Raw genomic sequence first — 15,559 nt, 5'->3', positions numbered from 1 at the left:
TGGAGTACTGCTCCTTCGTCAGGTAGCTAGTGGTACCTGACAAAGGAGGAGCGCTCTGAAAGCTTGTATTTCCAAATAAACCTGTTGGACTATAGCTGATGTTGTGTGATTTTTAACTTCATACTGAAATATTGTTTACATATTTCAAGTTTTCCTCTTGTATTTTTAAAACTCAACACTCTGCAGGTCACCATTCATCTCCAATATGGGGAATTATCTTGCAAGTGTGAATAAAACAAGAGATGCAACTTTCTTGACACTTCATTCAGCTTTCTTGATGGGAATAATAAAGGGAGATAATGATAATTCCACTGAACTAGTAATCTAAACACCCAAATGATTTGAGGTTATTGGTTCAAATCCTGCTGTGACAGCTGATAAGAAGTAAATTTTATTAGTCTATTTGGAATTAGCAGTAAGGAATGCAAACCATGGAGCCATTATCAGTTGTCATAAAAAGGTACTGATTCGTTAATGCCTTTTAGGAAAAGAAGTCTGCTCCTCTTACGGTCTGTCCTATATATGATTGATTCTAAAATGGCTTCTGAAATGACCCTGGCAGAAAACCGGTGGCCTTACCAGCAATGCCCACATCTCATAGTCGAATAAAAACAAACAACACAAACTGCTTGCAGCAGTTTAAGAAGGTGGCCTATCAAAAAGAAGTTGGGAGTTGTAACAAGTCCTGGTCTTGCTAAAGATGACTAAGTTTTACTCTTACTTGTGACCTCTATTCATTTATTTATTTGAAGAGGCTATCTGTTACTTGTAATTATTTTGATTCTGCAACTTTGGATCAACTAATCATAATGCTGAATGATCATTACTTTGATCAACTCTCTCTGTTCTGTTACCAACCACATGCTTAGACATTTTTGTTCTAGAATCTCGAGTGTTCTCCAGTTGTGTCTGGTTGCATCCCCACAAAGTCGGCATAGATGTCAGCATTGGTTCAGAAGACATATACTGCAAAACACATATACTGTTACTGTTTTGGATACTGTTGACCGGAATGGCCTGTCAAGGGATAACAGCAGCAGCCAAATTCATGCTGTCATGGTTGGCTCTGCTGCAGAGGGAGGGAGAAATGAGTCAATCACATTGTTGTGGGACTGGAGTACTTGTAGGCTAAACCAGGCAAGGACAGCATGTTTGTTCCCTAAAGGATGTTCATGAACCAGATGGATTTTTTCTGATAATAAATAATGGTTTCATGGTCATTGTTCAAATCTTAATTCCTTTTTTTAATTATTGAATTCAAATTGGAGCCTGGATCCCCAGAACATTACCTGGATTTCTGGATTAATAATCTCCTGATAATACCTAAACCATCACCTCCCCTGATATATTAGCGGTGAAAACTGTCCAGAGGAAGCTCACTAGGTTAAAATCCCCTGTATAAAGGGATTTCTGTATAAATGGAGATTGTGTAGATTACGCTTATATTCGTTGGAGTTTAGAAAATTGAGAGGACATCTTATTGAAACATAGATGATTCTTAGGGGATTTGACAGAATGGATGTGGAAAGGTTGTTCCCCCTTGTGGGACACTCTAAGACTACAGGGCATAATCTCAGAATAAGGTGTCACCAATTTAAGGCCAAGATGAGGAGGATTTTTTTTCCCTCTCAGAGGGTTGTCAGTCTGTGGAATTCTTTATCCAGAAGTTTGTGAAGTATGAATCGTTAAGTATATTCAAAGTTAAGATCCAGTTTTTTAATCAGAAGGAGAATCTAGAGCTATGGGGATAAAACAGGATTGTAGAGTTGAGGAATATCACATTAATGATGATATCTTTGAATGGGAGTGAAAACCTGGTGAACTGAATGGCGTCCTTCTCCTCCTAAACCCTGCGGTCTTATGAACCTTACTCCAGATGCCCCTTCCTTCTAACCGGACAGGGTGATGCTAGTAGGCACCAGATGGAGGACAGATTACATACCGACCCCCGGATGTCTTCTTTATAACACTCCAGTGGTGCCTGGCATTTCCACAATCACCACCAAGCCTGCGATCCTCCCAACCCTGTGAAATTGAAGACAAGCAGGATAAGCCTGAATTAACATGCCTGGCCCATGCAATCATAAACACCCCTGGGGCTAGCTGCCCAAATTCTTCAAGATCAATAGATTCCACTATAGGGCAGGCTCCCACCACCTCAACTGCAGACCCTAGGACTGCACCAAGACACAGTTGAAGAGCAAGGAAAAACGAAAATCTTGTGAAGGCATATTGGTGACACTTCTTTGGAATTGGAATCTCACATATGTTAATGTGATCATTTTAGCTGTGCAACCTAGAATCAACTGACAGATTTTACTCTTCTTTAGCACCATATGATTAGAATCCCGTCTGAAGGAGTGCTACTCTTCCTCAAACACCCTTTGGACCATAACATCTCATCATTCTTCAGATGCTGTGAAGCCTTCAAACAGTTCTTAGGTTAAATTTGTTAGTCAAACAGGAAAAGTAAAGAAAAAAAACAAACAAAAAAAACTGCATTTACTTTAGAGATGAAACGGAGTTTCTTGCCTTTGGTGACGTAAAAGAATTTACAGTTAATGAATGATGTCTCCACCCATATCACATCTGTTGGAACCCTTTTCTCCCTCATCATCCTTCACATCCTGTATTTGCCAGCTTTGGTTATGTAGAGCACAGCATGTTAGGATCACTGTCTGGAGAGTACAATAAGGTCACTCCAGACTGATCCAAGCAGTGCAATCTCATTTGGCAGAAGCCTATTGTTGGCCCTGCTGGAAAAATCTTCGAGTAAAAAGTGAGGTCTGCAGATGCTGGAGATCAGAGCTGAAAATGTGTTGCTGGTTAAAGCGCAGCAGGTCAGGCAGCATCCAAGGAACAGGAAATTCGACGTTTTGGACATAAGCCCTTCATCAGGAATCTGATGAAGGGCTTATGTCCGAAACGTCAAATTTCCTGTTCCTTGGATGCTGCCTGACCTGCTGCGCTTTAACCAGCAACACATTTTCAGCCCTGCTGGAAGAATGGACTGCATGGTGTTTGCCTGAAACGTCAATTTGCCTGTTCCTCGGATGCTGCCTGACCTGTGTGGTTTTCTAGCACCACTGTAATCTTGACTCTAATCTCCAGCATCTGCAATCCTCGCTTTCGCTTGCATTTTAACTATATCCTGCCTCAGTCAGGGGTTGTGATGAAGAGATATCAGCTATGATCACAGAGGGTAGCCTGGCCTCCTCAACAACAATGCTTGTAAGGCATCCAACCAGAGGGTGCTAAGACATCACTTGTTTGTATCCTTGGAGTGGACTTCACCATCAGTGCGGGTATCGTTGAAGAACCTGATGTTAAGGAAAGTCAGCCCCAAATATTACATTACTATCGTGTCTCCAGCCCTGCTTCCTGTTCTATCCAAGACAAAAAAGAGAAGCAAAATTCAGAGGAGAGGAGATGGACATTGTGAGAGGAAGGCTGCTGTGGAGAGTTCCATTTGGTAAAGGAACGTGAGCCTAAATAGCTTACAGAAACTGTTGTTGGTGAGTAAGTTTTGAGAAATACAGCAGAGAGCACTAGCAGCTTCAATTTAGTATTAAAAGTATTTGACATTGTAAGGTTTAATTAAGTTAAAGGGTAAGACATGGCAGGAGAGCTCCAAATCGTTATCTGCTCCTCTTGCTCGATGTGGGAAGCCGGGCACATTTCCAATGCTCGGGACCTGCATGTGTCCAGCTCCTGGAAGCCAGAGTTTCAGAATTGGAGCAGTGTCTGGGGACACTGTGGAGCATTCATGAGGCAGAGAGTATTGTTGATAGCATGGATAGAGAGGTGAACACATCGCAGAGCCAGACTCAACAAGCAGGAAGGGAATGAACAACAACCAGGCAGAGCAGGAGGGCTATGCAGGCAATGCAGGAATCTCCCATGGTTATTCTCCTGCAAAACACATATACTGTTACTGTTTTGGATACTGTTGAGCGGAATGGCCTGTCAAGGGATAACAGCAGCAGCCAAATTCATGCTGTCATGGTTGACTCTGCTGCAGAGGAGGGAGAAATAGGCATAGAAATGCGATAATGTAGGGGATTCAATCATAAAGGGAATACATAGGTGTTTCTGTGGCCGCAAGTGGGAGTCCAAGATGTTGCATTGCCTCTCTGATGCTGGGGTCCTGGATGTCTCAGAGCGGTTGCAAGGCATTCTAGAGGAGGATGGTGAACAACCAGTGGTCGTGGTACATGTTGGTAAGAACGACATAGATTAGAAAAAGGGACGAGGTCCTAAAAGCAGAATAGAGAACAAGGGAGAAAGTTGAAATGTAGGACCTCAAAGATAGTTATTTCAGGATTACTATGAATACCACGAGCTAGTAAGAATAGAAACAGCAGGATATATAGGATGAACAAGTGGCTGAAAGGATGATGTGAGGAGGAGAGTTTCAGATTCATGGGGCATTGGGGCTGGTTCTGGGGGAGATGGGACATGTGCAAACTGGACAAGTTACACTTGGGCAGGACGGGACTGATGTACTTGGGGATATTTAGTACAGTGGTTGGAAAGGTTTAAACTAGTGTGGCAGAGGGATGGGAACAAAAGGACTAGGACAGTAGATGCAGAAATTGAAAGAGAGATGGAAACCAAGGCAAACATGACCAAGAACAAGAACAGACAAGGAAATGCTACTGAAAAGAGCAGGAAAGATGGTCTGAAATTCATGCGTTTCAATACGCGAAGCGTAATAGGCAAGATAGGTGAACTTAGAGCTTTGGTTAGTACTTGGAACTCTGACATTATTGTACTTGGCTAAAAGAGGGACAAGACTGGCAGCTGAATGTCCCAGGATTTAGATGTTTCAGGTGTGATAGAAGGGAATGTAAATGGGGTGGTGGGGGCAGGTTGCATTACTGGTAAAAGAGTATCTCATAGCTGTACTGAGGGAGCATACATCAGAGGACTAATGCAGTGAAGCAATATGGGTAGAACTCAGGCAATAGGAAAGGTGAAATCATAATACTGTAGGTATACTACAGGCCTCCCAACAGCCAGCAGAGATAGACAAAAGAACATGTAGACACATTTTGGAAAGATGGTTTAAGATGGTGGTTTTTCCAGATCATGCTCAAGACATGTTATTCTGGGTGCATCTAGGATATCACTGATGCTAATTTCCTCAGAGTACAGCTCTTCATATTCTTCCCCCATGATGAGAATCTCAAGCAGTTAGAGACCTGGAGTTATCCACCATCACTGGCAACCTGCAGATATATGCTTTAATTTGAGAGTGCCCTATCACCAAACTACAGAGTTCATCAACAGAAACGACTTCTACTCCATCAATATTCTAATTATAGATGACTATTGATCCCAAATTCTGGAAGATTGTGTCAGATGTTCTGGGAGTGGCCATAACTGTTACAGGACACACAGGGGCCATATGAGATGCCAGCTGGACAACAAGTACAGCCCCTCCAAACATGGCTGTTATCAGCTTTTTGAAACTCTCCGACTGTCAGAGAATGATGTTACAATCCTGCTCCTGCTTCCACCAGGGCAGTGTGAAATAGACAGTAGGCTTGCTTAAGATGTGGTTATGATGCATGGAGTATTCAGGCAGGAGCTTCCAGTCCAGCCTAGAAAAGGTCATTGTAGCATGTTGTGACCTTCACAATTTGAAACTAACAAAGTGAGGTAGGGGATATGTCCTGGATGCAGACAAAATGGGGGAACAACAATTTTCCAAAGCTGAAGATGAGGCAGAAGATCGGGAATGCCGCCCAAGGCAAAGTGACAGAGCACTGCATCATCAAGCTAGAGAAGCCAGAGATACCCTCATTAAAACCCACCTCCATAGTAAATGAGCTTGGACTTGATTTAGTTGTTTCATATTCAATTGATAATCTGGCAAACGACCCTATTTGGTGCAAAGAATATGTGGAATTTATTATTTTGGAAGTCCTTCACCTTTTGTGTTGCTGAATAAATACTTCATTATTGATGTGATTGTACATATAATATCTTTGGGCAATCCTAATTTCAAGTGTCCACAAATAACATGCCCTACTGATCATTGAGGAGAAAACAGCAGTCAGTGGGTCAGTGAACCAACATCACATGGTGCAAAGGTTAAATAGTTCTTAAGGCATCTGTCAGGATATTGCATCCAAATGTTGTGTTGTGAAGTCTCGCATGAAAAGCAGCAGGGTGAGAGGAATCCTGAGGAATCCTATTTTGACCCTTCCATCATCGGTAACCCTTTAATAGATTGTTAAATTGCCTTGAATTGCTTGAGCATCCTCAAGGACAATGTTGAAACTGTGAGAGGCAGTGGTTTGCATTTTTCTCAGAAAGTCAAGGTCCCATGAGTCACAGTGGATGTATGCCCTTTATACATCTCTCACCCTTGTGTGTTCCTGACAAAAGCTGTTACATCGAATAAACTTTCCCTCTCAGAGATATGTAGAATTATCATTGATTCTATATTTTCAGTGTGAACAGTTGGAAGTAATTATGGAATGATGTATGCAGGTCAGACCTAGCACATTCTCTGCACATTGTGTTTAGCTTCAATGTTGTACTCTAAGTACAGTGCCTTAGCTGTAGTCATTAACATCATGGTACAGGGATTCCTTGATGTTTATGAGCCTATTTGTCATCATGGAGTCAGTTCCTTGCAGGAGATAAGCAATACTTGGCCATTACAATTTCTTTGATCATTGTCATGTCTAAAGGGATTACGTATCTCTCATATGGGTGTGATGTAACCAGGTTTGAACATTTTACTACTGCAGATATTTTACTCTCCAAATGAGCATTTATTTTTCAAAGTTAAAGGTTATTTCCAGTGAGCTTTCATCCCTGTCACCTACAATACCTTCTTCTGCTGCTTTTCATTATGTCAAAGCACTATCCAGACCTCTGCAGCTCAGATGGAAGGATTTGGGTGGTTGTCCCATAGTATCTATGGGCCCACAGGTCCCAGGTCTGCTTCTGATCAGATACAGAATCACCACCGTCAGCCTGTACTGCTGAAGGAATAATGAAGAGGGTGGAGATGAATGGAACAGGCACCTCTGGAGTAACCTGTGTTACTCCATAGTAGTTGGATGCCAGCATCAGCATGGCGGTGATAATGTTGTTGGACTTCTCTATTGTCTGATCCAGCTGACCAAGGGCATCTCATAAACCTGCATAATATTCCTGTGCCTGCCTCAGCAGTTTAACCAAATCGTAAATGGCTGACACTTTGGGATCATCTTCTGCCTGCACTTCAGTAGGTGCCTAGTCTCTGAGTGACAGGGACACCTGACATTTTGTCTTTAATCAGCTGCAATTGCATGTCTGTGATGTGCTCCTGAATCTAACTGAGAAACGGAACCCACAGAGGTGAAAATCTCTGACCAAGAGATTAGATTGTGTCAGAAGTGAAGTGGAAAAGAAGGCCGTGGAGCATACATGAAGAAGGCCTTATCGATGCATCCTGTGAAACCTCAATGGCTTCTACCTCAGAGGTGAAGGTGGAGTTGAGGATCTCTGGTGCTCAGCTCTTTGCGGAGGTTCTATGGGTGTTGCTAGTGCCTGCATAAGAGAAAAGAGGAATCAATTACCGAACATGGACAAAAATGTGCAGATTAAGAATGAATTAAAAATCGTATTAATGGGATTGTGGTGTAGCACAACATAATTAAACTTACTGGGTTGGTTGCTCATTGACATCTATCTATTTCCACATGAATAGTTCATTACCTTTTCTGGACAACTGTAATGTGTCCTTATCAAGAATGATACCTGGATCTCAGGGTTAAGTTACGAGAAGAGATTATGCAAATTTGGTCTGTTTTCTCTAGAGTTTATGAAGTTAAGGGGTTATCTGATCAAAGTCTTCAAGGTATTAATAGGAAAAGACAGAGAAATATAGATAAACTATTTCAATTTGTTGTGGATTCTATAAATGGGGACATAGTTTGCGAATTAGGGCAAGACTATTTAGAAGAGATACGAGGAAATACTTCTACACTCAGGGTTGCAGAGATTTGGAATCTGTTCTACAAATGGAACATTGTTAATTTTATATCTGAGAAAGATAAATTGGTTAAAGGCAGGTATATGGAGTGAGGCCACAGATCAGCCATGATCTCATTGAATGTAGAATAAGCTTGAGGGCTGAATGGTTTACTCCTGTTCCTATGTCCTTATAAGAAATGCGGAGAAATTGAGCTGAAATCTCTCAACCTGGCTGTGCCAATGTTTGGTGCAATGGGATGCTTAAGCGAGATGGAAGTTGGTGGAAAACAGTTAGTAATGCAGGTGTCCCAAATGAGTGAGTAGGGAACAGAGAGGGCAGATGACTTCACAGCTTGAAACGATGAAATAGGCAACAGCCATGAAGAGGATACGCTGCAAGAAATAGTGAGAGTTTAGCTCTATGAACCTTGGTGAGATCCGTCAGCTGTGGTAAAACTAATGTGTTTGCTGTGTGAATGTGAGAAAGCAGAGAAAAGATGATGAAGTTCTTACCCTTGTGGAGTGCAGAATATCATTGTCCTTCTTTCTCACTTCACTTGGGACACAGTGCTAATCTAGGCTTCAATTTATGGGTAGGCTGGCATGGTCTGGTGGTATTGCCCATTGGCAGTCATCTGATAAAAGGAGTGCCCTACTCTCCACCACCCCATCAATACCTCAAAGCCCCTGTCCATGAAAGAGGAAGTAAACTTTCCTTTCTTCCAGCCCATGTCCTGAATGTTGATGTTCAAGCGCTGCAAAGCACCTGCATCATCTGAATTAGTGTGTAGCTGGGCTTCAAATGTGGGATGAAAGCCAGGAAGAACAGCAAAGAACACTTCTGCCTCTCCGTCCCCATGATTCCCCAAGACTGGTGTCCAAGAGGCCAGTTGCATAACTAATGGGGTGAAAGGCAGAAGATTGTATGGGAAAAGTTACTCTGAGCCTTGGCAGCCTGGATGCAGTGAATCTCACGCCACAAACATTTCAATTGAAAATGGGAAATTTTTGCTGACTGTCTTTTAGGTCCTGAATTAAACCAAGGACCTGTCACCACTCTTAAGAGAATGTAAAAGATTTCTATGTACTAGTCAAAAGTGATCAGGGCTGTCTAGTGACCTGGTCACTATTTATCTAATTACACCATTAACCACCTTCACTAAAACAGATTGTCTGGTGATTTATCTTCATGCTGTTTTGAGAATATTGCTTTGCTCTATGTAAGAATCCTGAAGAGGAGTTTAACTATCTACCTATTTCCAGTGTAATTATTAAAGATTAATCTGAATATAATTCCAGTAATGTAACAACTTTGGGTTTGTCTTTCATTGATGATGTGTTGAATTTTCTTTCCTCTTAACAGCAAGAGTTGGAGGAGAGTTTGATAGCATATGAGGAGGATGAAGAGGACAGAACTGACAAGGTAATTATCTTTGGAGCACTTCTGTTTTCCCTCAGGTATTGAGAATTGTTTTTAGTCCTGATGTAGTGCTGAAGACTGGAAAGGAGTTGAAGAGTTTGAATAAAGGTAATACAGAGCTGTTTATCATTTCAGCCGTGGTTATTGTGTACATTTTGAAGGGGAAAAGTGAGCAATAAATCCTTACCTCTTGGCTGTGACTGGGACAAACACATTTTTCGTATTTATGTCAGTGTTTACTTGCATGCATACACATATTTGGAAATAGGAACCCCTCTATCACAGCAGAAAATAGTCGAACTATCTTGTCCGGACTTGTCCTACCTGCCTATCTCCTTTTCTACCTATCCACTCCACTCTCTCCTCCCTGACCTATCACCTTCATCCCCTCCCCCACCCACCTATTTTACTCTATGCTACTTTCTCCCCACCCCCACCCTCCTCTAGCTTATCTCTCCACGCTTCAGGCTCTCTGCCTTTATTCCTGATGAAGGACTTTTGCCCGTAACATCGATTTCGCTGCTCCTTGGATGCTGCCTAAACTGCTGTGCTCTTCCAGCACCACTAATCCATAATCTGGTTTCCAGCATCTGCAGACATTGTTTTTACCACCTTGAAAATCATAAATGCCAACCCTCACTGACTCCGACTACAGCACTTCCCATCTTCACAGGAGTGAAGATGGCAATGGGACATGTTATTCCATGTATGCTTTATGGATGTGCCTGGCCATTTAACACACTGGGTGTTTTGTCTTAGAGAGTGAAACTGTGCAGATTAGAGCAAGTAAGAATGAAATTCAACTGAATTTCATTGAATCATTTGAATAAGCAGGGTACCCTTTGGAGAGATAAGTTACCTCTTTGGTTCTGGGGCACATTTAGGGTGCATATTGGATGATGAAAGGCACATTTCAGAGTTGTTAACACTATACATACGTGTGTTAAAAGTGCACAAACAAATTAGTATCAAGCTATTGGAACTGTCAATAGCTATGACAAAACCAGCTGTCAAACTGTCAATATAATCCATCTAGACCACCTGTCAAAGGGCTTTTGCCCGAAACATCGATTCTCCTGCTCCTCGGATGCTGCCTGACTTGTTGTGCCTTTCCAGCACCGCACTCTTGACAGTTGTTAAGAGGACCTGTTGAAGCACATATTAAAGAGAATTATCAAATTGTCAAGTCACTTACAAATCCTACCCTTTAAATCTTTGAGAGCAATGTCTGGAGTGTTAAACAAAACTATTGCTTGCTATTTCAGTCTTGCAAATTTTGAAATCTAATAAAGTCTGCTGTCAGATGTCTGAGAGTTTCTGTCTTTATAGTAGATCTGTGTGAGTGATTTCACAGCATATATTATCGCAGCAGAGTGCCTTCCATTTCACTGTTTGACTGGAAATTGTGAACTATTTGATGTTGGACTAGAAGTTATCATTTTAATAAGGTATTTAATGTAATGTTTATTGTTCTAAAGCTTTCAATTGTAGTACTTTTTAATGATGCGAGTGTTATTTTCTATCTAATGATGTCTACAATAGAAAATTATAGCTTTGTGTCATGGAATATTACACTCTGTTACCTCTGCATGGGTCTGGTCCATGATGGATACCAGGTGAGTTGACATGGTAAGTGTCAGGGCAAATGGTGGTGAATGGGTAGAGAACAGGATTTAACATTAAGTTCGCTTACAGGCTATAAAATAACATTTGTGTTGTATAAGAATGGACAGATCTGAAAATATTATCTGAAAAGTGCATTATGTATCATCCAATATGGTGATGTGACATTTCATTAATAATCTCGACAATAGTTAAAAATGTGACTTTAATTGGAGCTTTAAAATCATGAGACAGTTGTTGTTAAAATCACCGATGAATCTTGTCTGATTTATTAAAGTCAAAAGTCAATTTATCTCTATAGAGAAATTCATTCCAATGATAGTGAAGCAGAAGCCTGTAAATATGACAGGTCAAACCTAAGGGGAGAGGATCAATCTTAGCACAGGAGATCAACAGAATTGAAGAAGTTCTTAATGTTATCTTCTTGATGAAATACCTCCACAGAGGCCAGTCTTCTGTCACCAAGTCACCCTTTGTTTACTTGGAAAGCCCTTTGATCCATCTCCCTTACAGGCAGCTCTCAGAATAAACAAGCTTTCTAATTGGACCAGATTGATAGTCCCAATCAAGGAACTCGCAATCTATGAGGTCTACCTGGCAGACCTCGTTACAATCACTACATCCCTCTCCCTCTGAGGCTGAGGACATAGGCCTGTTTTCTTGTTGTATCTCCTCCTGCGGCAGTTTAGTATCAGGTCACGTCCCTCCAATTCCACTTCTGATTCAGGTGGTGTGCAATGCACAGTGACTCACCTCATGCGCCTGGAGCTTCTTGGAAGAAATCCATCCTCTTCTGCAGACAGCAAAAGACATCAATGTTACAAAATCTACCATGTCCATCTCAGATTCTGAGGTATCTTTGACATTTAACAGAGAGGGAAAATCTATGGGTTCCAGTACATTTGGAAGGACTTTTGAAGAGGCAGGTATGTTTTGTTCCCGCACCGTTTATGAGTTTGCAGCTTTCATATGGTCCACATGCTTGTTCAGGACTGTTGCAGCTGCCTGAACTTTATATGTCATGGTACCTGACCTGGTGTTGACATTCTCATGGTTCTATACCAAACTTTGTCCCCTGAAGTAAATTGGCACTCTTGCTTAGCGGAGGCTTGTGTCCTGCATTGGCACTCCAGATGCTGTTTCACACTCATCCCCAGATCCGGGAAGATCAGATTTAACCCTAATGTAGAGTCTTCTCCCCATTAGCAATTCTGCTGGAGCTATCTCTGTAATTGCATGAGGGGAGCTCCTATAATCAAATAGGAATTGGGACAGTTTGGGATTGAGTGAATCTGTAGGCTGCTTTTTTAAGCCTGCCTACAAAGTTTGGACTCTTTCTGCCAGACCATTGGATGATGGTTGGTATGAAGCTGTCCTTAAATGTCAAATGGCATTTACTTCAGGAAATACTCAAATTCCCTGCTCAAATAGCCTGTTATTTGTAACTAACACTTTTGAGAATCCATGTATTGCAAAAGATGCACACAGTTATTCTTTCATCATCCCTGTGTTTGACAAATGAACTCTATGTATGTCCAGCCACTTTGAGTAGACATCCACAATGACTAAGAATATTGAGGCCATGGAAGGACCTGCATTGTTTATGTGTATCCAAATCCAGGATTTACCCAGCCATTCCCAAAAATGTGGGGGAGCTGCTGGCCATAATCTTTGTCCTTGTTGGCACTCTGGGCACTGGATCTCCAACACAGTTATGTCTACATCCAACCCCGGCCACCAGACATAAATCTGACCAGCACCTTCATTTTGGAAATCCCTGAGTGACCCTTGTGGAGTTTAGCCCGTATCTGACAGCAACTTTTGCTTGGGGCAATCATTCTTGCTCCCCATAATAATATGCCATCTTCTATGATGATCCGGTCTCTTCAGGTTCTAAAAGTTCATTGTAACAGCCCTTTGATTCCCCACCACCATCACCAGCAATTTTGCTAGGATTGGATGTTTCTTCGTCCAAAGTCTGATATTGTCAGCTGTGACTGGAAGTGTGCCTAGACAATTTAAAACCATTATGAATTGTTCCAGTGACGGTACTGTCATGATGTAACTCCCAGCAGGAGAAAGCTCAATGCATTGCATTCGCTGCTTGCTGACCCTGATGGTGCTCCAACTGGTAATTATATGCACTTAATATTAGAGCGCATCACTGAAATCAACCTCCAACTATGGGAGGCACTATCTTGTCCTCTTTAAGTAGACTCAGCAGGGGTTTGTCGTCCGTTATTATTACAAATTTACATCCGTAATGACATTGGTGGAACTTCCTGATTCCAGTATGGCTATCAAAACTCTCTTCAGTATTTGGATATACTTACGTTCTGCATTAATCTGGATGCATACGCTATTGGGCGTTCCTCTCCATTGGGACACCTATGAGTTCATACCACTCTGATGCCGGATGGTAAAGAATTGCACGTCAATATCAGGTCTTGTTTGGGATCACAGTGTACCAGCACCTTGGAGGATGATAGCTGTTTCTTCACTTGCCTGAAAGTCATGAGTTGGCTACATGAACATTTCCAATGCTGACCTTTGTTTTAGGAGCTGATACAAAGGTACCAGGATGGAGGCCAGGTTATGTATGCACTCTCCGTAATAATTTGTCAGCTCAAGGGAAGACCTAAGCACTATACAGACATGGGAACTGGGTCACATTTGATCACCCTCACTTTATCTTTCAATTGGTGTAACACAGTCTTGTTAACTATATAGCCCAACCAGGTCAGTTGTGGTGCCTGGAACACACATTTGTCCCTTCTAAGGCATATTCTTGCCTGGGAGAAACGTCTAAGGATTATGTCCATATTTTCTAAGTGCCCCTTGTAGGTCTTCCCTGTGATCATTACATCATCTAGATAAATGGTGATTTGGGGTAGACCTTGTAAAATGTTCTTCATTGTCTGCTGCAAAATTGAATAGGCTGACAGTACTCCAAATGACAGTCTTGCATATTGGTACAAACTTTTATGGGTATTAATGGTGACATATTCTGAGAATCCTCATCTAAATGCAATTATAAGTGCGCATGGCTCACATCCAACTTCATGAAGGACAGCCCCCTACCAGCTTTGCAAATAAATCCTCTATGTGAGGGAATGGGAATTTACCCAGCTGCAAAAATGGTTTACCATTTGTTTAAAATCCCCACAAAGGTGAACTGACTCATCAGGCTTCACAACTGATATGATCAGTGCTACCCATTTTGAAAACTGGACTGGTTTGATGATTCCTTTGCTTTCCAGTCTTCTATTTTCTGCCTCTAGTTGTGCCCATAAGGCAAATGGCACTGAGCAGGCCTTGCAAAATCGTAGAATTGCTTCCTGGTCAATGTGCAAGGTGGCCTTGGCTCCAGATTTCCGGGTATTTAATTAGGCCTTCACTAAATGACTAAGTGAAGTCCTAATCAAATTTTCTAATCAAAAAATGTTGAGCCAATCAGGGTGAATCTTTCACAACCAATTTCACCACATTGAGCTTGGACCTGAGCCTTTACTACAATCAGTAGTAAATGAATCAGAAGCTTCTCGTAAGAGACCGGAACCAAATTTGTACCCTTAATCTGTAAAGGTTCCCCGGTATAGATTCTCAGTCTCACTGAGCTCTTGTACAAATGTAAACGTTGGAGTCCACACCAAATTTTATTAAAGACTGATTCTGCAATCACTGAAGCGGCCTCATGGTACCGACCTCCATTAGAACTGGGTGACCATTTAATCAGACATTTACTTTGATTGGTTCTGATTTGGATGTTGCTGAACAACTTAACCTTTCCAAACCAGATATAGGAGAACCTTCCAGGGTTTGACTCTTCTGGATACTGTCCTAAAAGTTCTTTTGCTCAACTTTGGTCTTGTGGGACTCTTTTGCTGTCTCAAATCTGCATACCAGCAACAATTTCAACAGCTTGCCGGTTTGGTTGCTGAAGAAAACTTTTACCATTTATTCAAGACTTGGCTTTGTTTTGGGGTTTTGCTGTGGGCTGACCTCGAATCCCTCTGTTCAGGATATGTCATGAGTGAAGCTATACAGTTGCCTTCCCTCAATTGGTCTTCCCTAAGCCCAGTCATACTGGTGAGAGTATCTACTTCTGTTGGAATGCCCTGCAACTCATATGCTCTATTTGCTGCATTTTCCATTGATAAAGCCAGTTGTGGAGCCTGTTTAAAGTCCAATTGGGCTTCAGCTTTTGCATGATTACATCACTAATTCCGCATGCCAAACAGTCTCTCAGCATCTCATTAAGGGTTAAACCAAAGTCAAATGTCTCTGCTAGTCATCTTTTCCTAGTCAAAAATCTCGACACAGAGTCCCCTACTTCTCAAATTGCTGAGTAAAATTGATAGTCTCTCAGAATGTACAGAGACTTGGGTTGTAATATTCCTTAACTAAATGCATCATCTCTTGAAAGGTTTTTAGTATCCGGTGCCTCAGATTTCTAATAGCCGAAAAAGCTATGGGTCCGCAGGCTGTCAAGACAATTACTCATTGCTTTTCCCAGAAAAAATGATGCATTCTTTCCAC

The 15,559-nt window shown here is 41.7% G+C and overlaps 1 protein-coding gene across 9 annotated transcripts in view; it reads left to right on the top strand.

The window, feature by feature from the left end:
- The window catches only part of LOC132823183 (multiple C2 and transmembrane domain-containing protein 1-like), a 646,464-nt gene that overhangs the window by 560,068 nt on the left and 70,837 nt on the right, over window positions 1-15,559 (top strand). For all 9 annotated transcript variants that reach the window (XR_009645516.1, XM_060836773.1, XM_060836799.1 and 6 more), the window contains one exon: window positions 9,341-9,400. Coding sequence is in view for 8 of the 9 variants with exons in the window: in XM_060836773.1 (XP_060692756.1) it covers window positions 9,341-9,400 (60 nt within the window). In the remaining variant the exon portion in view is untranslated. The remainder of the gene's footprint in view (window positions 1-9,340; window positions 9,401-15,559) is intronic.

The sequence above is a fragment of the Hemiscyllium ocellatum genome, chromosome 2 (genome assembly GCF_020745735.1).
Source record: "Hemiscyllium ocellatum isolate sHemOce1 chromosome 2, sHemOce1.pat.X.cur, whole genome shotgun sequence".
In the NCBI taxonomy this organism is placed as follows: domain Eukaryota; kingdom Metazoa; phylum Chordata; class Chondrichthyes; order Orectolobiformes; family Hemiscylliidae; genus Hemiscyllium; species Hemiscyllium ocellatum.
Note: the sequence above shows the minus strand (reverse complement) of the source record. Positions and strands in the feature narration are given on the sequence as shown.